At 37.1% G+C, this 22,817-nt stretch overlaps 1 protein-coding gene across 4 annotated transcripts in view; it reads left to right on the forward strand.

Moving 5' to 3' along the window:
• The first annotated feature begins 69 nt into the window (after window positions 1-69).
• LOC111336975 (uncharacterized) overlaps window positions 70-22,817 on the forward strand; it is a 30,476-nt gene continuing 7,728 nt past the window's right edge. For 2 of the 4 annotated variants that reach the window (XM_088736793.1, XM_088736796.1), the window contains exons 1-6: window positions 70-203; window positions 6,940-7,086; window positions 8,490-8,716; window positions 13,367-13,460; window positions 15,248-15,304; window positions 17,868-17,927. In XM_088736793.1, coding sequence (XP_088592919.1) covers window positions 176-203; window positions 6,940-7,086; window positions 8,490-8,716; window positions 13,367-13,460; window positions 15,248-15,304; window positions 17,868-17,927 — 613 coding nt within the window. In that variant the 5' untranslated portion in view covers window positions 70-175. The remainder of the gene's footprint in view (window positions 204-6,939; window positions 7,087-8,489; window positions 8,717-13,366; window positions 13,461-15,247; window positions 15,305-17,867; window positions 17,928-22,817) is intronic. The other 2 variants (XM_088736794.1, XM_088736800.1) reach the window with 1 other exon arrangement.

The raw sequence follows: 22,817 nt of genomic DNA on the forward strand, positions 1-22,817 counted from the left end.
TGAGGGTTACACAGAGCTATATCCATAAACGTGTTACCGCTGACTAAAAGAACGATGCTGTTTTCTACTCCCATGATTCTATTCGAGGGGCAAACAGGAAAACAAACTATATTATATTTGTTGGCGAGCGAGAGCGAGCTGGCTTACGTTTATTAACGCGAAAATTTTTCCGAAGATGTGGATCCAAGTCCTCGCATTATCCTGTAAGTCTTTGTTGGTATTTTAGTATCGCCTCAGAAAAAAATTCGCTTCCGCAATGTCGTAGATACAACTAAGTTAGTTCCATCATTTCAGTCACAAGGTTTCCTTTCCTTTTCAGCGGAGTAATGTTGGTAGACGTTTTTACTTCAGTTTAACAGTTTAACACAGATTAAGAGATTTTTCGTTGCGGAAGAGAAAATTCGCTGAGAAAATTTATTACTATTGCGCGTTTCTCGTTGGGTTCGATTTTCATCAAACGAGTTCGCCAGATGACTTCATGTTGGTATATTTATAGTTGTTTTCGGCACAGAAGGCCGGCACGATCGTTTGCCATTGGCTCGAGTACGTGGGGTGAATTCTCGTTTGACTGATCTCTTTGTCTTTTTATAACTTTTCGGTCATTTTTTGAGTGTGTTATGTAGCTTCGTCATGCTCATGTTTGATTAAAAGTAAAGATCCGCGAGATAGAGTTCGGTCGTGTTCGGCAAATTTATGCCTGTACATATTAATTATTGTTTCTGATCACAACACTGTCTCTGACGCAAATCGCGTCTTTGTTTGACGATGATTTTGGTTAAAATTTGTGCTTATTTCAACTGTGCGGTCAATGTTACCGTAACACATTTGTAATCTTTAGATGTGATGTCTGTCATATGCCTAAACCAGTTTTCTCTTTTATCTTTTAACTCTTTGGCATAAGTGCGGCAAGGAATAACCTACTACATTATTTATAACTCTTGGAAGCTACTGAAAACAACGTTTATTTGTATGAAAGGTTGCAGTAGGCAGTAATCTCCTAATATTAACTACTATGAAATAATTATCTGAAAATGCTAAAATATTCAGGCACCGTGATCCCAAGAACATAAATTTACATTGGGTGCGTTATTTAGTTTAAATCCTTCATTACTTCATGTAGTTATTTTTGGTAAGGTCAGCAAGTCTAACTTGTCTTAGAACTGAAGAAAACCTAGCTTTTAGTTTGATATTGGCATTGCTTGCTAAAACTGTAACAAGTATGTTGTGGCAGGGATGATGAAAACTGGTCTAATGGATGAGTGATTACAATTTTTTTCACTCTGCTGAGTCACTATGTGATATTGGCAAGACTCAATTGGTGTAGCAGTGCAATTTCTGTTGCAGTTAGAAAAAATAGGTCTGCAATGCGTGCATGCACGGCTTACAAAACTGAGCTAGTTTTTAGTGTCTGGTGTCTTACTGAGTTTCTATTAGAAGAGCTGATATCTGATTACAGTCAGATAGTTTTCAATATTGTTCTGGTTCATTGATGAAACAAGATAACTAGCATACAATAGTCCTGAAATGTTCATTTTCAAGATGAGGGTTAATGGCCAAACTTTATAATTGAGGTCTCATTTTGACAACAAACACCCCAAGGATGTACATGTAAGCTGAGGATTTAGGAACTAAAAGAAACGTCAACATCATCTCCCATGGTGGCCTTGACAACCAACCTACAACTTCAGAACTCAATTCCACTTCATTATATATACACAAAATCATGACTGAATCTATCAGTAGTAAAGTAAAGTTTATTGACAGTGTTCCCACAGAGTGGTTCTTCATCTGTCACTATCTAAATACATTATAGCATCAACTAAAACCTATTTAATATTTACAATTATAAATTTAAAATAGCTAAACATTCCAGTCTGTATACACTTTAAACTTAAACTGATTTAAAGTTACTAAAGGCATGCCTTTGCCCAGTGTTTTAAGTATTTAAATAAACTCGTGCAAAATGTTGCTGACTTTAACAACTCTCTCAGTAACATAGCCAGCTGGTCTTATACATCAAATCTTTCCCTTAATCTGGTGAAAACCAAACAGATGGTGCTATTGACAAATCAACTGGCTGGAGTCAACGATCTTAAACATCAGATCACACAATTGGAAATCTCAAATTGCCAGTTGGAAAGAGTGAGTGAAACAAAGTTACTGGGAGTAAAACTTCAAGAGAATTTGAAGTGGAATGATCTTGTCAAGGATGTGGCAAATACCTCTTATGGAGTCTTACACACACTTCGTAAGTTGAAACACCGTACAGACTTCAACCTAAGAAAGAGACTTGCAGAATTACTTGTGTTTTCAAGACTTGACTATTGTGACTCTGTCTTTTCACCTCTGCCGCGATACTTGCTGAAGGGCCTTAAAAAAATTGAGTTTGCTGCTGCAAGTTTTGTTTATGGCAGATATCTTAATAACATTGGAGACATTTTAAAGCTAAATTGGCTTCTTGTGGAAGAAAGGAGGGGTTTTAATTTGCTGAAGTTGACCTTTAAAGTGCTTTATTTTAAACAGTGGCCAACATATCCGAACTTACAGCAAGTCCCTATATGTAGAGAGCTGCGCTCATCAGACTGTATTAGACTTCAGGTTCCTTTAGAAAAGGGGACGTTTCAAGGCACCTTGGCTGTTTTATTTAATAATCTACCAAAGTAACTGAAAACCTGTGATGACTTGCATATTTTTGCATCCCGTTTATTTAAATTCTTAAAAAACCGGGCAAAGGCACGCCTTTAGTAATTTTAAATCAGTTTCAGGTTTAAGTGTATACAGACTGAAATGTTTAGTGGAAACACTGTCAATAAACTTTACTTTACTACTGATAGATTCAGTCATGAATTTGTGTATATATAACCAAGTGGAATTGAGTTCTGAAGTTGTAGGTTGGTTTTCTTTTCCAAGGCAAGTGATCCCTGGTGAAAATCCTGTTCAGGATCCTGTCCAAGATCTTGATAGGATCCTTACTAGGATCCTACCTGAAATCCTATTCAGGATCTTGTACAAGATCCTAAAGATTCTATAGGATCCTGCATAAGATCCTATAAGCATTAACCGCAGGGCCGAGTCTGAGTGAGAGTAATAATTAAAATTCAAGATGGGAGTCAAAAGGTTAGGGTAAAATAAAATTGGATTTTATCACACAGATGTTTGAGGCACTTTTATTGGTAAGGATTATTTTGTTGTTCATTGAGGGTTACATCTATAGGATTTCAGTCAGGGTTATTTTAATTACATGTTTTAAGGTTAGAGTTGATTCATTTACATGTTTATTTATAATTTAATTTACTTTTTAAGTTGTTTAATCACTGCATTTAGATCTTATTGGAGTACTGAGTCAGTCGAATTTATATATGAAACAGTAGTGTAAATGCAATCCATGTGGGAGAGTTTTATTGGTTACACAAGACATGCTCAGTAGTGTTGATTAAACTTTGCGCATGTGCATTTGTTGTATATGATAAAAATGTAGTGTAATAGTCACAAAAAATGCCAAGTATAATTAAAAATAGGAACTTTATTTATAACAAACTCACTCCACTAGAATACACAGCAAATAATATAAATTACAATTAAGGTTAATAAAAAACAAATAAAAACTTTATTTAACAATTTATCTGCTATGACTTTAGTCTCTAATGTTCCTGTTGTCGGATTCTTGTAATTTCTCCTTCCATTTTCTACCATCAGCACAATCACATGGATTAGGCTTCAAAGATTTCTTGTAATGATATCTTACAAATGCCAAAAAAAGCTTCCATGATGTGCGCTCTTATATTTTCTTCTTCATCTACTTCCTTTAGTCCTGCTATGTAATCTTTCGTGTGATTCTTGACCTGTCTTAAATCATCTTTATCAGCATGGAATTCCACTACATCTAGCCAATCATCCAAGGTGGTGGAGGCCATTTTGGTGTTGTGTATGAAGTCAGGATTAATAATTGATCTTCTTCAAGGTTATAATCTTAAGACTTCACCTTTTTTAAATTCAGTTAAGACAATGCATAATTCCACAAGGTCGCAGTAATAGCAAGTATGGTAGACATTGTAAGAAATATACAACTTTTTTGAAAGACAGTCGTGTTTCGGCATGCATATGCCATCTTCAATCAATGAGTAACTGAGTATGAACAGTTATATAGCATACAGTAGACGAATAAATTATTTACAATATGATGTAATACAAAAGCGGATACTAATTACAACATGACATCAAACATCAAAGGTGTATACTGAAATGCTAGGAAAGTGTTATAATGCTGTAATCCTATGTAGGATCCTATATATGTCCAGGATCCAATTCTTGCCTAGGATCCTGATCAGGATAGTGATCCTACATAGGATTTTATAGATGTCCAGGATCCTATTCTTCCCCAGGATCCTGATCAGGATATAGTGATCCTACATAGGATCCTATATAGAATCCAGGATCCTAATCTTGTCCAGGATCCTGATCAGGATAATGATCCTACATAAGATCCTCTATATATCCAGGATATTATTCTTGCCCAGGATCCTGATCAGGCCAGTGATCCTACATAGGATCCTGATCAGCCCAGTGATCTTACATAGGATCCTATTTATCTCTAAGATCCTACTTAGGATCCTATTCAGGATTTATTATCCTTCTAGGATCCTAGTCAGGATTCGAATCCTATACAGGATCCTGTTCCTATTCAAGATCCTATGGGATCCTGGACAGGATTTTCACCAGGGATATGAAATTAACTATGAGGAAGCATTTCATATGAATATTTGTAGCATTTAATGTACCAGTATATGAGAAACGAGCACAAAACTTTCCAAAAGCGCCGGGACATTCGGGAAATGATGTAATCTACACTAGAAGCTGTTGGGAGCTTGATTTGGTTTGAATGTATGACTAATTTTGGACAAAACATACATGTAGAGTAACACAATGCTGAGCTTAGGTTTCTATTGTCCATTTCAGCACAAAGTTCTAGTCTCAGTTGGTTGAGAGCAAAACATGTGCTATAAATATTATATTTGTGTTTTGTGGGACTGTATTTTTAATAAAGAACACAGAAGAATGTAGTTGAGGTAGGTGGTTATCAGGTTGTAAATGGAAGAATTTAGGAAGAAAAGATAGGTGCCTAACAAGATCAGAACACAAGCAATATTTTAATGAATCATATGTTGAGTAGTACTCTGCAGTAACATTGCTAATAATTTTCAACCCACTCAGATTTACAATTGACATAGAGGTTTTATTTAACAGAAAGTTCAGTAGAGATAGAGTGTCACCATAATAGATTTCAGGAAAAAATAATCAGAGATATCACTTAAACACAACAGAGTTCAATGTACAGGCAAGTGCATGATGGTGTCATGATTTAAAGTACCAGAATCTTTCAAGTTTTCTTATTATTGTTATTTCATGCCAGTGTGTTTCCCAAATTCAAGCTATGTGGAGACATGAAATGAATAGGTGAACTTGACATCATCATATAAATGGTCAACTTTACATGCTATCAAAATTTGTCGTTCAGTTGAAATCGTACTCAAGAATGCAATTTTCTTGGTGTTTATCAACGTACATAAAAATATCCAAGTTTTTTCTTTTATTTTAGTCAGCTACTGTGTGTATCAATCAGCACAACCTACTTCGTGTAAATCCAATTGGTTTATAGTGTGATTTATTGTTGCTGAGACTACCAGTAGCAGTTTACATTTGTACTTGAGTTATTACTTTTGCATGAATGACACACGAAAAAGGCACCTAGCTGTTTTCAGCAAATCAAGAGTGTAATTTTTCATGTATATCAGTATTGTGATGAATTAACCAAATCCAAACACATGTATTCCTTCCAAGTTTAAATATCAATGCTTATCGGAACCATTATGAAGAGAATTTAGAAGACTGCCAAGCTTACAGGAAGTCATGAAATGTTAAGGTCTGAATAATTCTGAGCATTACTTGGAAAACATAATGCTAATCACGTTTAAGTCGTAAGTAAACATTAAACTATTAGGCAAGCAATGGAATATAGGCTTTGTAGAAAATCATTTGTGAAAACCAAAACATCATATCACTCCACATTTTGTGTTGTCCAACAGCTTGTTTCAAAACTGGCAAGTAAAGTAGTCATTTAAATTGAATATCATAAGCATAAAACTCCAAAAATGATCCTTAAAACGTGGTAAGTTATCCTTTGTTTTCACAAAATTGTCGTGAGAGCCAATCCTTGACCGGTATTGTTCAATTGAGATTCCCATACTTAATTAATTGTTGTTCTGAAATTATGCGTCCATGAATTCTCAATAGTGCAAGGTGAATGCAACTACAACACAACTTATTTCACTTTATGGCACTTTCAGGAGGCCTCAGACACTTTCAAACACTTTCAGACACTCAGTGGTGCAACCCGCACCGATAGATCAAACCAATAGTTGCAATTGGCTTGCAAGTGTGCAATGACTCTTTTCAGTGTAGTACAACCCGTACCGAAAATTCAAGCAGTTAAATGTTGTCTTTTAAGAGCATTAAAGCTATTGTACAAGCTGTAGTTATAACACAAGCCAGGTCTGGGTGTGTTGATTTGTGTGAAGAGCACTAACTTATGATATGATCACCAGAAAAAAATTATGGGAGACCATGCTTATAACCAAGATGGCTGACTCAGACTTGTGCACCATACAACACTAGACCACGTGACAGGTGCTCAACTCTCGTGGACAAATAAATAAATTAAACCAGATCATACCATATGTGACTATGCACTTTGTGTAAGCCACATAAAAACGATAAACAGAATTACAGCTGCTGTAGGTAGCTTTGTCAAGTAAGGGTTGATGTTAGGGTAATGCTTAGTGTTATATGATGCAATGTTTTCTTTTTTTGTTATAAAGCTGTATTTAGATTATTTATTTTTGTGGGTAGTAATGTTTTTGCCCATTTGTTGTCTTCTCTCAGGTCTTCTCAGTTTTCTTGAGGCACAAAAGATGTCTCCCAATTTTCCAGAATGTAAAGTTATGGGAAATGCTGCCAGTCAGTTAAAAAAAAATATAAATTTCTTCCTAAAAGAAGATGCTGCCTGCCAACGAAACATCCATTGTACAGGTACAGAGTTGAAATCTTATAGCTATTATGAATCATACTTTGCTAATTTTGAATACATGGTAAAATTAACACATTTTATAGTGATGTTTTTTTGTTGTTGTCTTTTTTGGTCTTTTGGTTGTTAAGGGCAAAATACACTGTCCTTGATTTGTTGCTCTTTCGTCAAATAATAGGAGAACCCAAAAATTAAATTTTTGGAGTATTGGAACAAATTGTCTCTTAAATTCGAAGTACTGGAACTCTGCATAGTGTCTATGGAACAGTTTTAGATATTTTTAAATGAAAAATTTAATCGTTGGTCTCATGATGTGGTCACTTCCAGTGTGGATAGTGACATTTTGATTGCACACCGCTAGTCTTTAGGTGATGAGGTCAATAGTTTTCATTATAGTAATGTAAATTATCATAATTAGTGAAACAATCAAGAATAGGAAGCAGCTTGGAACAGCTTATTTATTCATCCAGCAATTGTTCCTGACTGATCACCACCAACAATCTCTAGTTAAGGGAACCTCCACAATTGGAAACAAATTGTTTTTGAGTTATCAGAAGTGATTTTCTTTTTTTCACACGTGAGTGGTAATGAAGTATTGGTTACCAAAGTATTTATTGTAAGAAAAATTATCAAACAAATATCTGATATTTCCAAACTAGAATTTGTGTGGGCCATCAGTTTGGATCAATTTAAAAGTTATGGTTACCACTAGGCAGGCATCTGTGTAGGATAAGGGATTTAAACATCAGTAATGCTCATATTTGTTTCTAGTTTTAATTCATTTTCATCTGTTTTCCTCTTTTTTCTAACAAATCTGTGAAATATAAGACACTTTGAGTTCATGAATCAGCAGCCTGTTTCATCATTTAAGATCTCCTTGAAGATTGAACTCACCCTCTCCATTACTTATTTTAATTATTTCTTAGAGATCTTGAGGTGTTTGTTTAAGGATTTGTACCAAGTACTGGAGCAGAAACAATAGAACATGGGTCCCCTATGAGGCGTAAGCTCCAACAAACCCACACATCTCACCCTGGGGGAGGACATCCATCACACAGTAATCTCGTGCATGGGAAATTAATGTCTCCTACCCCTAACCCTACAGGAGACGGGACCTCCATTTATTCGTCCCTATCTGAGACTACTAGAATATATAACCATTTCTTGATGTTGTAGAAAGGTAGCATATTCTTCTCAATTATTTTAAGACTTAGAGTGTTGGTCCGGCTGGGGCTCGAACCCTCTACCTCCCGCACAACAGTCCAGTGCTCTATCCATTGAGCTAACCGGGAGGCGGGAGGTGTGAGGTATAGAAAAAAATGTGGGTGGAGGAAAGCCTACTCGGGTTATGGTTAACTATTGTTACTGACAGTTATTTTTGTTGCTTATCTTCTTACCAATACCACAGGAGTGAACTGCACTTGGTCAGATGGGGGTTTTCTTGAAGTCGATTTACATCACTGTGATCAAGTCTATTATCATATTTTTATCAATGCTCCAAGCAAGGGCATCAGAAACCAGGATCATAGACTGAAAGAGGGTGATAGTTTAAAGCTTTATCATAACCCCCTGCTGGGAGAAATCTCACTTAAAGTGGATAAGCTGTCACGAAAAGATAATGTCGTGACAACCATTGTAAGTTTATGTCCATAGTTAATTTTTTGTTCAATAATTTTATTAGCTGTATACACTAATTAAAGTGCCCCTGAGACGAAAATTGACCATTTCATTTTCGGCTAATTTTTTTACAGAATCTTGAATTGAGTCAAGTCAAAACCTTTTTTGCCATTAAAAACTCAAAACAAACTTTCGATGATCAATTTTCACTCCTTCAAAGTCGTTCAAAAATCGTCCACCATTGCCGAAAACATGTTCCAGCCAAGCCCGAAATTGTACAGCAGAAAACGTCATCGTGACGTGAAAGGCTCAACAAACATTATACTTTGCTTTGTCATGACTCTCTTTGTTCACTGCAAAGAGAATGACACATACTACTTTTTTGAGAACTGTTTCGTTGTAATTTGGATATATCAACAAAGTTGAAATGGTAAATTAGCCACCGTAATGATTACAAAAGCTGACGTTTCGAGCGTTAGCCCTTCGTCGGAGTGAATAGAGGAATTGTGGGTTGTGTGTGCTTTTAAAGGCAGAAAATGGAGCTACATTATTGGTGGGAGCATGGCAACAAGAAAAACATGAATAAATTAGTGGAATGAAAAGCATTCGTTGATCCATGTGGGATTTAGACTGCCGGATTGAAAGATGAGCTTTTGTTCAAGATTTTTACGGCTTTCTGTGCCACCTAAGGGCAAGGAAAGACCGCAGATTGCCATATGTTGCTTAGAATGACTAGGTAAATTAAAATGTCTAGCGACTGGTTTCGATGTGTCCTTGTCATTCCTTTCCACGTCTCGAAGGTGTTCTCGGAATCGGTCACCTATTCTTCTGCCTGTTTCGCCGATGTATAGTTATCTTTTTGCAATAAGTGCAAGTTATGCAATAGATTACATTGGCGGAGGTGCACGTGAAGTAATCGGTGATCTTAATGGATCGTTTAGGTCCCGATATTTTATCAGTGTTGTGAATGAAAGGACACGTTTTGCATCGTGCACGAGCGCATTTAAAAGTGCCAGGTTGGTCATTAGTCTGAAAAGAACTTCTGACCAAAAAATTGCCTATGTTTTTGTCGCGTTTGAATGAAATGAGCGGAGGCTGCGAAAAGATAGTGCTTGTCTCTGGATCGTTTTGAAGTAAATTAAAGTTTTTAAGAATGATGGATTTAACTGAGTGGTTGTGAGGGTGAAACGTGAGAGAATGGAATGCGGTCGGAATCTTCCTTATGTGACGTTTGTAGTGCTGAATGTCAATCAATAAGTTGAGCGCAGTGGTAACCCGCTTGAACAACGGAAACAGGGTAACCACATTTATTGAAGAACTGGCACATTGACTCTGATTTGTGGTGGAAATCAGAGTCATCACTACATAAAGGACAAAGTCTTAGAAACTGAGAAAAAGGAATGGAATTCTTAACGTGAGATGGATGCGGAGACGAATATAACAAGTAATTATGTGAGTCTGTAGGTTTGTAATACACACTAGTGCATAAACCGTTACCTTCAATTGAAACTTTGACGTCTAAAAAGGATAAAGAATTGTTAGAAATTTCCCAAGTATATTTCAGAGCGAGGTTAAAAGAATTGACTGCGCTTATGAATTGAGTGAGCTCCTCTCTGGTAGAGGAGGTAGTGCCGATACAGTCGTCGATGTAACGACCGTAGAGTTCAGGTTTGGACCCGTTGTATTGGCTGAAAAATTGATGTTCAACAAAACCATCGAAACCGAAGTCGCTAGACATTTTAATTTACCTAATCATTCTAAGCAACATATGGCAATCTGTGGTCTTTCCTTGCACTTAGGTGGCACGGAAAGCTGTAAAAATCTTGAACAAAAGCTCATCTTTCAAACCGGCAGTCTAAATCCCACAGGCATCAACGAACGCTTTTCATTCCACTAATTTATTCATGTTTTTCTCGTTGCCATGCTCCCACCAATAACGTAGCTCCATTTTCTGCCTGTAAAAGCACACACAACCCACAATTCCTCTATTCGCTCCGACGAAGGGCTAACGCTCGAAACGTCAGCCTTTGTAATCATTACGATGGCTAATTTACCATTTCAACTTTGTTGATATATCCAAATTATTTCATTACTCCCACCGTCGCAGCCCCAAACAGTTTCTTTCGAAACTATCAGCCATTATTGTTTCGTTGTAAGTCGTGAAATGTCAACTTTGTCTGACAATGAATTGTCCCAGAAATCATCTAAAGCTTCTGTGGATAGTTTTGCGCCAGCAAGCGATGAATATTTGCCATGCGAATAAAGATAAATTCGGAGCGGCACAGACTCCCCATGTAGCTTTTGTGGTCACATTGCTATATCACCTTCGAATTGTATTTTTGCTTGTTGTAAGGGATTTTCCTTTTTTGTAAGAAATAATCAAGTGATATATAAAAATTGTTTACAGCAAATGGCTGATTGTGTATCAAGGTGGATATTGGGAGTTTGTGAAAGCCACTTCTAAGCCATTAAATAAATGTGTTTGCCCTGATGCATTTGGTCAATGATCTCACTAACCCTTTCCTGCATGTTTTTCACTATTGGTGCTTTGAGAGATTTGAAGTGAACTCTGTTGTTGAGTTGCACTTTGGCCTCTTTTGTTTTTTCTGTCTCATTCATGATGACTATTGTTGTGTTGCTTCGGTGAGGTTTAAAGCAGAGTTTTTTTCAACTCTTTTAGAGACGTGACCTCATTGTGTTACAAAGTATTTTTTGGCTTTGATGCAGTCTGCAAGTTGTGTTATGACATTTTTCCAAGTAGCTCTGAAGGGCAATAGAAGACTGAACCGGTGGCATTCAGTTTGTTATGAAACGGGAGTGGTTCTTTGTTTTGTCTGTGAAAGATGTAACGGAGGCGCATTCGTCTTGCAAATAAATCTCGCAAAAGTTGGCCTGATTTCACATTCTTTTGTCACGGGTGTTGGGATGAATTTGAGACCCTTTGATAGCACATTGATGTGGCTGTCAGATGGTTGATAGTTTGAGTGGTTTTTAAAGAAATTTTCATTTTCTCAGTTCTTTGGCTGCAAGCCTACATTTTAAAGTGTTTCTATGCTCTATGTGTCTTAAGCTGATTGTTCTTCTTTTTCTGATATTAAAGCCAGCTTTTTTTAGAGTCAGAGCACACAATTATATTTTTCATCTCTTTTTTATAAAAGTGAGCTCTTTGAGGTCAGAAATCTCATTCCTCAACTTGGCTATTTTATCATTCGTATTTACAATGTTCCCCGAGTACTTTCCTTTGTGTAAGGTATTCTGCCAGAGGGTTGTTAAAGGTGGATATTGATCAGCGCATATGTAAAGATGACAAAACCCATGGAGGTTCGTAGACTTCACTTTCGTCGAGGTCGCACTGAGGACGGTTTTTCTTGTCCCTTCTTTTATACTGTGGGTACTGAACCTGACAGAATTCTTTGCCTAGACCCTTCAAAGTACACAGATCTCTCGAAACAGTCCTCCGAGAAGTGTTCGGAGTAGATCACAAATATTCCTGCAGCTTTGAATTAGGTATCGATGCCATGTCATTTTTGTTTAGTTTTTGTAAGAATAGAGTAAAGCACTCTGTTATGTATGCTTGACATTTTGCCATGTGAGATTTTTGCATTGAGCCTTTGATGTCACTTCTTCTGAGTCCCGTGTGATCAACTTCCAGAACATGTTCAAATAATGGCAGATGCAAAATGGTGAATTTAATGGCCCAAAAAAAGATATTTCTGGTGCTCGGTGTAGACTGAAATTTGGCAGAGTAGGTGAAGGAGACACACTAAACATGAAAATAAAAAAAATGATGTATGAGGCAAACATGTAGTGGAAACCCTGTGTTGCTTCAGATTGAGAGAACAATTTCTGTTAATTTTTGAGGTTGATATTTTATCACCCATCCTCTCAGATCAAGGCCTAGTTGGTTGCATCAACTTGTTTTTTTCCTTTATGTTGTAGTAACAAACTGTTACCAGTTTAAAGAGCAAAACTTAATTGAAATGACCATTTAACTCCGGAGATCTGATTGTTAATTCTCTCCTCTAGCTCCTACAATTCTTTTTGTAAATTACTCAGGAGAATTTGGTGTTAGATCAAAGTAACAACTTTCACCTGATAATTTTGAGTATTTTCATGACCTTTTTGTTAGATCAAGTGTAGATATTTTAAGGAGAAGTTGCGGTGATCCTCAATGCTTGAGACATAGGTTAACTCAACAAAATGCATTTTAATAAGAACTATGATTTTCATTTTAGTTAAAGCAGCGAAAGTGTACCCAGAGCGTAAGTCATTTTAGAGCTGGCAATACAATAAGTCTGTGGTATTTACCTGTGAACATGATGGTGCTTCTCATTAATATTGCTGCAGAAGTTACATGTTAATCATTATTTTATGGCAGACAAAGGATTAAACACTGACAGTGTTTATTTCTAACTTCGCATTTTTGCTTTAGTGGTTAGATGAGGTGGACATTTGATGGGGTGTAGGGGATTTTGGGAGAAAATAACCTTTGTTGCAATACTTTCCATACCCCAAGACAAATACAAAAAAGAATTTCTCTCTTCATAACAATAATGTTACTAATTCAGAAGCAATGAACTCATTTGGTTGGAAGATTTAAAACTTGTTGGAATGCATAGATTGATAATAGCTGGCCTTACAAATAATTTTATGCGCTCTTTGCCACAGGTTGGTTGGAAAGCATGCCTGAGTGCTTTTAGTTGTACTAATCAGGGAAAAATACTGGACAAGACATTTTGTGTGAAAATGGAAAGCTGTCCAGGTACTAGTGTTTATTTTATGGTGACTTGTATGTTGGTTTTGTTAGGTTCAGACAGTAGATGTGGCAAAAAGAACAACTATTGCAGACAGTTGATTTTGAAAATGTGATATGGCTTTTCACTGCCTGCTTAGTCTTCATCAGACAGTAGATGTGGCAAAAAGAACAACTATTACAGACAGTTGGTTTTGAAAATGTGATGTGGCTTTTCACTGCCTGTTTAGTCTTCATTGACCTTCACTTTAAATGACTGTATGATTATTTTGATAAATGGAAGGCAAAAAAATATGATCAAATCATCTAAAAAAATGGTTGAAAATGTAAAAACCAGGCATGACTATTGAACCACGAGAGATAATTAAATCAAACCAAAATTGGCATCCATAAATTGCTACTGATATGTGTGATAGCATGGGGGCGCAGTGGCCTCGTGGTTGGTGTGCTTGACTCCAGATTGAGTGGTCTGGGGTCTAACCTCAGCCGGGACATTGTGTTGTGTTCTAAGGCAAGACACTTTACTCTCATAGTGCCTCTCTCCACCCAGGTGTTTAAATGGGTACCGGCAATTTATGCTGGGGGGTAACCCTGCGATGGACTGGCATCCCATCTAGGGGGGAGTAGAAATACCCCTAGTCGCTTCATGCTACAGAAACCGGAGTTAAGCACCGGCCTAATGGGCCACTAGGCTCTTAAAAAGACTTTACCATGTGTGATAGCAGTTTTTTTTTCTTTTTCAACCCATAGCTCTAGAGTTTGCCTACTGAAAGTAACTGTTATGGAGCAGTGAAAGTTTTTTGAGGAAATGTAGAAATAAAAGTTAAGCTTATAAGTAAAACAGTCAGCTTTTCCTTTTTATTTTGATTACTACAAAATGTGGAATTGATGGAATGATGTGATTAAAAAAGAAAGCCATGAACCAAAAGATCATCAAAAGCTTCTTAACTCTTGAAACCTTTAGAGTGACCATTATCTCACTTCTTATATGACAATGCTACAGGCAGCCCAAGCACACTGTGTGTGATTTTGGGGTCTGAAGTTTGTTACTGGGAATACCCAACATAATTTATTAGGATCGATTTTTAAGCGTAAGCGCAAGTGTGGGCCATCAGAAAGGGGAAAAATTATTTTAAAAAAATTAAGTGAAATAAAAAAGGATATTAAAGGCAAGGAATGTAATGTGTGAAGTCTCATTACCTTCTTTTCGTAGCTGCTCCGTCGCTCACAGTCATTTTAATGCTGTTTTGGTGACTTTCTTTGGGTCACTTAAAGACAATTCTACAAAAGTCAACCAATCTCCCTCAAATTTCCACCCACAAGAGTGCTTTGCCGATACCTATGTGTTTGAGCAGCAAAAGTTTCCTCGTGTTCCAAAGAACATGGCCAAAACAGCATTAAAACAACCATAAGCAACAAAGCAGCTACAGGAAACAGATAAGGACACTTCATACGTTATAGTCCTCACTTTTATTATCCTTTTTAATTTGTCTTTATTTTTATGATTTTTCCTTTTTTCAACAGCCCATGCTTGCAATTAAAATTCAACTGTAGTATGTTAGGTACTCCTGTTAATGAACTTTAGACCCCAAAATCATACATGGTACACTTGGGCTGCCTGTGGTGATACTTAGTCTACTGATTGCTTTATTAAGGTTGTGAGAATAAAGGAAATGATCACCAACCCAAGAAGCTTTGATAGTTAAAAAAATGTTTGCTTGTCAAGCACCAAAGGAAATATACAGAGAAGATTATGGAGAATATGGATACTGATCTTAACTTCATTTATTTCTCAGATTTCAATGCAAGCACAACTCATTACAAGCCATGTCGTGCCACACCCGGACCAACAGGTTTGTCACTACTGTTACTGACAGTAGTTTTATAGTTTCCAGTTCTATTCAATGTGACAGTCTACACAAGGCCACAAAATGGTACTTATGTACATGACCTGCATTTAGAGCTTATTAGAATAGCTCTTAGGCACAATTGGATCATGTGATGAAGATTTGTCCACCTCATTGTAGTTGTAATCAATGCTTTAATTTATTTTTAACCTAACAGTTTGCTATATGACTGCATGCCAAAGGCAGGTTGCTCAAAGTCTTTCCCTTATTTAACAAATAAATTATTGAAATTAAGATAGTCATTTACTCCTTTTTTCAAGAGGGTGAAATTAGTTATCTTCAGTAGTAGAAAACTGGAAATGGTTAAAAGCTATTTATGAAGAAAGTGAGTGAATTTTTCAGAGAGCTGGGTGTAGTGTCGCAAAGTCTTTACATGTAATGGAACAGACTCCAATATACAAGAAGAGTTTACACCGAAAGTAGTCAGATCCAACGTATCTAAAACGTCCTTAGGCTTAGCAGCCAAGCCTGCAATATCCATGGATACCCGGATATAACATCCCATCCTAACCTATTTAAAGTTCAAGGTCCACTCTAACAGCGCAACTTAACATAGAAGAACTAAAACAATGTTCTAGTCATAAACAAAGTCAGCATCTCTCTTTGGCTTTGGTGTTCGAGTTGAACGTCTCAATTCCATTGCTGAGTCGGGAGGACCACTATCTGCGGGATTCCTATCATCCGAGACTGTAGATCCGAGTTGATCCAAAGGAGGCATCGCTGCCCCAGCGAACTCTTCCGACTCCAAGCAGCCGTTGTCATTGTCATCATTAACTGGTAGCTCCATGCGTGGAACTCTACTAAGAAACTTCACATTACGAGTGAGATGTTGTCCAGTCTCAGCATTGACAAGTTCAAAAGTATCTGGTCCTTTGCTACGAACAATGACATACTTCTGATGACCAAACGTGGGAATCAATTTTCCAGATTTTGTATTTGCTACAAATACAATATCCCCAGGTACTAGGTTATGTTGTTGTGCATGTCGCTTGGCATCAGTATATTCACATAACTTCCTCTGGTATTCCTTGTACCTCTCTTCAGGGTTGTTCTGATCCATTTCTGGTACTGTTGGCAACTTTGTTGTTATCTCTCTGTTGAGAAACAGTTTAGCCGGGGTCATGTTAGTCCCGGCATGTGGAGTGGATCTGTAAACTTGCAGGATTGTGGGCAGAACCTCTGTCCAGGATAGACCATCTAACTCTGCTGCTCTGATACTGTGCTTTAGGTACCTATGAAATCTTTCGACCTGCCCATTTGCTTGTGGAAAATAGGGTGATACTCTTCTGTGCTGTATTCCATTTGCCTTCATGAAGTCTTGGAATTCCTCAGCTACGAACTGACGTCCATTGTCCGTGATCAGAACTTTTGGATTTCCAAATCGTGCAAATATATCTGCAAGTGCAGTGACTATACTCTCACTTGTAATACGCTTAAGAACAATAGCCTCGGGCCATTTGCTTCTGTAATCAACAACAGTCATGATGTAGATCTCTCCGGGAAATGGACCCACCAGGTCAAGGGCACACTTCTCCCAGCAGTAATCGGGAAGAGGAGTTGCTGTATTAGGTGTGTCTCGTCGTAGTGGCTGAAGGCGCACACATGTCTCGCAATTTCGGCAGTAGTCTTCAATGTCAGAGTCCATCCCCGACCAGAACAGAATTGTTCAAATTACTATTTGTTCGAATTGTTCAAATTACTATTTGTAATATAAATAATTGTTTAAATATCATTTAAACAATTATTTATATTACAAATAGTAATTTGAGTAATCCTAGGAATTCAGACCAACATACTCCCCTCTCCAATATGTTAAGGAATTGCTTAGAGATTTTTATTAGGATTTGAAGTTACATCTAAAATCCTGTTCATAACTTTCAACAAAGAAGATTTCAAAATTCATGCAGTTTTAGTAGACCCTAAAGTTTATTATTTTAACCACCTCCAATGCAATTTCAAAAAAGATCGTGCAAATTACCACTTTCAAGTTAATTTTCTGTTGGCACTTTTGATATTATTTAATGTGTAACTGAGAAATTTGTCTGTTCTGGGCTCTTGAAAAAAAAAAAAAAGATATGTTTTTCTTCTTTTTCCTTTTTAAAAAAACAAAAACTCACAGTTTATATTATAAAACTCTTTTAAAACAGCTGCTTATTTTCTTACTTATACATGCCATACCTGAGGCCTAAATAATTTGATTACAGTGTAGGCATATGTTCCAATAAAAAAATTAAGGCCCAGGTCAATATATTGTGGGGAATGTGATGTTCATTGCTGTGGCGACACAATTGATGCCAATGCTATCAATGCTATCCCATCCATGTACACAAAATAAGTGCAGTTGGATGGAACAGATTTTGTAGAGCAGAAAAACATAGAGCCTTGGAAAATGTTATTGCATGGGAACAAAGAGTTGACCTTGAATGTGCTTGAGTAAATAAATTTCGCTTCCTTGGATATTACATATGGGTTGAAAAGATCTTTTGATTTGTTTATGGCATGTACCTAGGTCTTCCCTCAGGTTCCTCAGGTTCCACAGAAGCTGAACCAGGGAAAAAGCCTTCAACAGGTTAAGGAGCATTAGCTTTGATGCTGTTTTCAGAATTTACTAACTGTCCTTTAGGATGATATTGATCATAGTCTGCATTCAATGTGCACTTTCAATTTTTGGCCCTCTTTTCAATCAGAAGCCTATGTCCTTCCCTTCATTGCGACATTCTTTTGAGGACACATACTTAATATAAAAATATGTTTTTTGCACTCCAGTAGGATGGGGTTGGCTCCTTGATTGAGGTTTTCATTGCCTTGTTTTTCCTTTATCTCCCCTCCTGTACCACTTTTATTTAATAAGTATGCTTTTCAGATACTGCTTTCCCATCACTAGGGTGAAAAGTACTTTGATAGTTCATCTTTGCCAGGGTGAAATGATTGCTGTCTTGTATTTTCATTCATTCTTTCAAGCCATCAAAATTTCTTTTATAAGTGAAACAGCAATGCACCAGAGTACTACCCTTAAGCAGGTAGATGATAATATTTTCATGAATTGCTTAGAGATTTCTAGTAGGATTTGAAGTCACATCTAAAGTTATATCAGGGTTGTCATTAGAAGCCGGTAGGTGGCGGAAATCCGCCGGCTGTTAGACCATTTTGCGCCGGCTACTTTGTGAAGCAGAATTTTTGTAATAATTTGGATATATCCACAAAGTTGAAATGGTAAATTGGCCACCGTAACGATTACAAAAGCTGACGTTTCGAGCGTTAGCCCTTCGTCGGAGCGAAAGAATTTTTGTAATATTGAGATCTGTCTTCCCAAGAAATCTTTCTTTTTGTAAATCTGAAGCTTAGTTTAGTGATCATTCTCTTGTATACTCCTGATGTTATGGAAGACAGAAAAACCTAAAAACCTGTACAGGAAATACTGTACAAAAACTATCAGTGGTACAGCTAACTAACGAGTAACATGAAATGCGTGACTTCGCGAAGCACGAAACTGATCGCAATTCACACGTGCGTTGATGCTTCAAAAATCGAAAATGGATGGCCAGCGAAGAAAGCAATCTCTTCAAGATTACTTTTAAGGTCAATCGAAGAAGACGAAATCTAGCGAAAACGAGGCCGGGCCACCAAGGTAAGAAGGAGTTTCGATTGCTGTCAAATATCATAATTACGAAGCTCACCGAGGCATTTAATAACACAGATATATCTCATTTAAATATAATGGCAAATTATTGCCGATCAACTACATACTTTCAAAAGAGCTTTAAGAGCGTTGGAAAAGGAATTTTATCAAGATCTATTTCACCTTGCTGAATCAGCTGTGTTCATTCCACTCTAAATAATTACAAAGGCAGGAAGATTCGCCTTAATTTGCCGTAAACACGTACCGCTATAACGCTAAATAATCACAGAAAGATGTTCTTTCGAGTTCGGGACAGCTAGACTTTCATTAATTGCTTCTTTAGACTCGCAGAAAAGAACAGGTTTTACGTTATCCGACAGAGACATTTTGAAGGAAAATTTCGTCATTTTGTTTACGATTTCGACAAAGTTCCTCGATCATTGTAAATTTCGTTCCAACCATACGTGGGAGTCAAAGTTGCCGTCAAAGTTGCCGCCAGATTGTTTTTTTTTTTAAGATTTCGCGACGTTAGCAATTGTTCACCAAATCAGTTGAATTAAAATACCTACAATTTAACTTTCTTAAAATTTATGGACCTTTTCGAGTACTTATTATGGATTAAAAAGGTCAAATGTTTCATGTCATCGCGATTTGCAAAGCTCGGTGCATTCGGCGGGTGATATCCAGATGTTTATCAGTTGTGATGTTTAGAGATAAGAGGAAATACTTTGATAGACAAAACATACGCCTATTTTAAATTATAACATAACCAAAGTAAAGCGCGCGCTCTGATTGGTCAATTTAGCGTCCCCCATTTGCCCATGGGTGTACGCTGCTGACATGAGCAAATGCAAAGACTATTTTTCCGCGCACGCTTGTTTTTTCTGGTCACGTAAGATTTGTTAAATAAAAGGGAACTCTTTAACTACAATGTATCAATGTTATGTTATAAAACAAATGGTAAACACCACAGCATACACTATTGAGTTATGGATGCACTTGGGAGGTTTGCTAAGCACTCAAGAAGCTAGAGTCGCTCTCGGCTATCGCCTCGAGCGACTCTTACGCTTCTTTCGTGCTTAGCAACCTCCCGCGTGCATCCATAACTCAATAGTGTACGCTGTGGTGTTTACCATTTGTTAATTCGGAAGCTTGACTCCAGGGGGTATTTACAGCGAAAAAGGGGGAATTGAATTGTAACACGATGAACCAAATTTATAAACCAGATTCTATGGACAAAAAAAAAAAAAAAAAAAAAAAAACAGAAACAAAAACAAAACAAGTCAAAAATGCAATGAAAGAAAACGTTATGAGAATAGAAGGCTGAAGCATTTTCGTTGTGGAAGAAGTTCATGAAGAAAATGAATCTTCATTCATTTATTGCTTCTACAAATTGTGACTGAGAGCACCAACGTTTCATCAGAAAAAGAAAGTGGTGGAATTAAGGGAAGAAACTTTCTACGTTTGTACATATTTTTGAACTGATTTTATCATCAATGTCTGGCTAAAAATAATACTTAAATATGCCCCAGAATGCTGGAAAATATGTCACAGAGAGTTTCGCATTTCCAAATTTTTCGGGGGAGCATGCCCCCGGGCCCCCTAGAGAGGCGTGTTGCGTAGCAACACGCTGTGCTTGCTCCGCAAGCACAATTTACTTCAGCCACCTACTCAGTTTAGATCAGACACCTATTACATTTTCTAATGACACCCCTGTATATTCATAACCTTCAACCAAAAAATCTTTCAAAATTCATGCAGAGTACTACCCTTAAGCAGGTGGATGATAATATGTTCAGGAATTGCTAAGAGATTTCTAGTAGCAGTTGAAGTCACATCTAAAGTCATATTCATAACCTTCAACCAAAAAATCTTTCAAAATTCATGCAGTTTTGATAGACCCTAAAGTTTATTAACCACCTTTAGTGCAATTTTACAAAAGATTGCATAAATTACCACTTTCAGGTTAATTTTCAGTTGGCAGTTTTGATATTATTTAATGTGTAACTGTAAAATTTGTCTATTCTGGGCTCATGAAAAATAAGATATGTTTTTCTTCTTTTTCCTTTTTAAAAAAACCAAAAATTCACAGTTATTATAAAACTCTCAAAACAACTGCTTATTTTCTTTCTTAAACATGCCATACATGGGTCCAAAGTGATTTGATTACTATGTAGGCATATGTTCTGTAATGATCAGTGGTATTACATGATATGGACATGCACATGTAGAGAACACATGAGCATCGTTTTGTAAAGAGGTTGGATTTTATAAAAAAAAACTGTTATCAAAATCCATTGTGTCTTCATATAAAGAATATTACATGGTGTCAGGATTAAAACACGAAACAGAAACTCCACCATCCATCTAGCGAAATTTTGGACAAAAAACAGCCGGCGTTTCAGAGCAATTAACATCGGTGATCCAACTTCATGTCACAGGATCAGTCACTTCTCGACATGCCGGAAGAGGTAGAAAACACTGAAGAAACACAACAACCAGTGGAAATCGAAGAACACACAATTGAAATGGCGATGCACTTAAGCTTTCCACCTCCAGAACCTCTCAAGTTAAGTGGGGGAAACATCTCGGCCAACTTCAAACAGAAGTTCAAACAGAAATACGTAAATTACGAAATTGCGACCAGAATAAGCTTGAAGGATGGTGCAACCAGGGTAGCAACTCTTCTGACAGTTATCAGCAACGATGCTATTGATGTTTTCAACAATCTAACCTGGGATGAAGAAGACGATGACAAGAAAATCGATAAGGCACTGTCAAAATCTGAGCAATACTGTGAACCAAAGAAAAATGTCAGCTACAAAAGATACAAATTATTCTCAAGGGCCCAAAAAAGCGGTGAAAGTATCGAACAGTATGTAACAATACTAAAAAGCTTTGCGAAACATGTAAATTTGGAACATTGAAAAATTCTCTCATCAAGGATCGAATTGTACTTGGTGTAAACAACACGAAAACAAGAGAAAGACTTCTCCGGGTGACAGACCTTACACTCAAGAAAGCAGTAGTATGATCTGCAGAGGCCACGGAAATTCAAATAAAAGAACTAGACTGTGACTAATCAGCGCATGGAATTGGAAAAGAGAAAAACAAATTTGCAGACAAAAAGACACCCTCAGCTAATGATGAAAAAAGACCTCCAAGCAAGAAGTTCAATTGCTGGAACTGTGGAACTAAACATGGTCTAAGAGAGTGTCCTGCATATGGCAAAACATGCAACTATTGTCAGAAACGAAATCACTTCCAGAGTGTCTGCAAATCACGGAAAAAATTCCATGGACTGGATGTAGATCAACAAGAAGAAGAACACAATCTTAATTCAACCCTATTTGTAGGAGCTGTCACTACAGATGTTCAGATCTACAATGAGGAATGCTATGTGAAGCTGCCAGTAAAAGGGCATATCACAAAACTCAAGATAGACACTGGCTCTCAAGTTAACATCATGCCGTTTAAAGACCTAAAGAAGATAGTTGGTAGCAACCCACAGATAAATGCCTGCACACACAATCTAGTAAGCTACTCAGAAGACAAGCTAACTGTACTTGGCACTGCTAAACTACCAGTGAAATCTAAAACAGATGTCGAACAGGAGCTGACGTTCCACATAGTAGAAACAAATCAACCAGGAGTATTGGGGTTCACATCATCTAGAGATCTGGGTCTAATCAAAGTGATTATGGCAACCAAGAGAGAAGAAGACCAAACCAAACCAGACAGAGGAAAGGAAGTTAAGAAGCTGTCTGAAGAACTGAAAGAAGAAATGCTGCAAAAGTACAAGCAAGTATTCACAGGTTTGGGATGTTTGGAAAACCTTAC

Source organism: Stylophora pistillata, chromosome 1 (genome assembly GCF_964205215.1).
Source record: "Stylophora pistillata chromosome 1, jaStyPist1.2, whole genome shotgun sequence".
NCBI classification, from domain to species: domain Eukaryota; kingdom Metazoa; phylum Cnidaria; class Anthozoa; order Scleractinia; family Pocilloporidae; genus Stylophora; species Stylophora pistillata.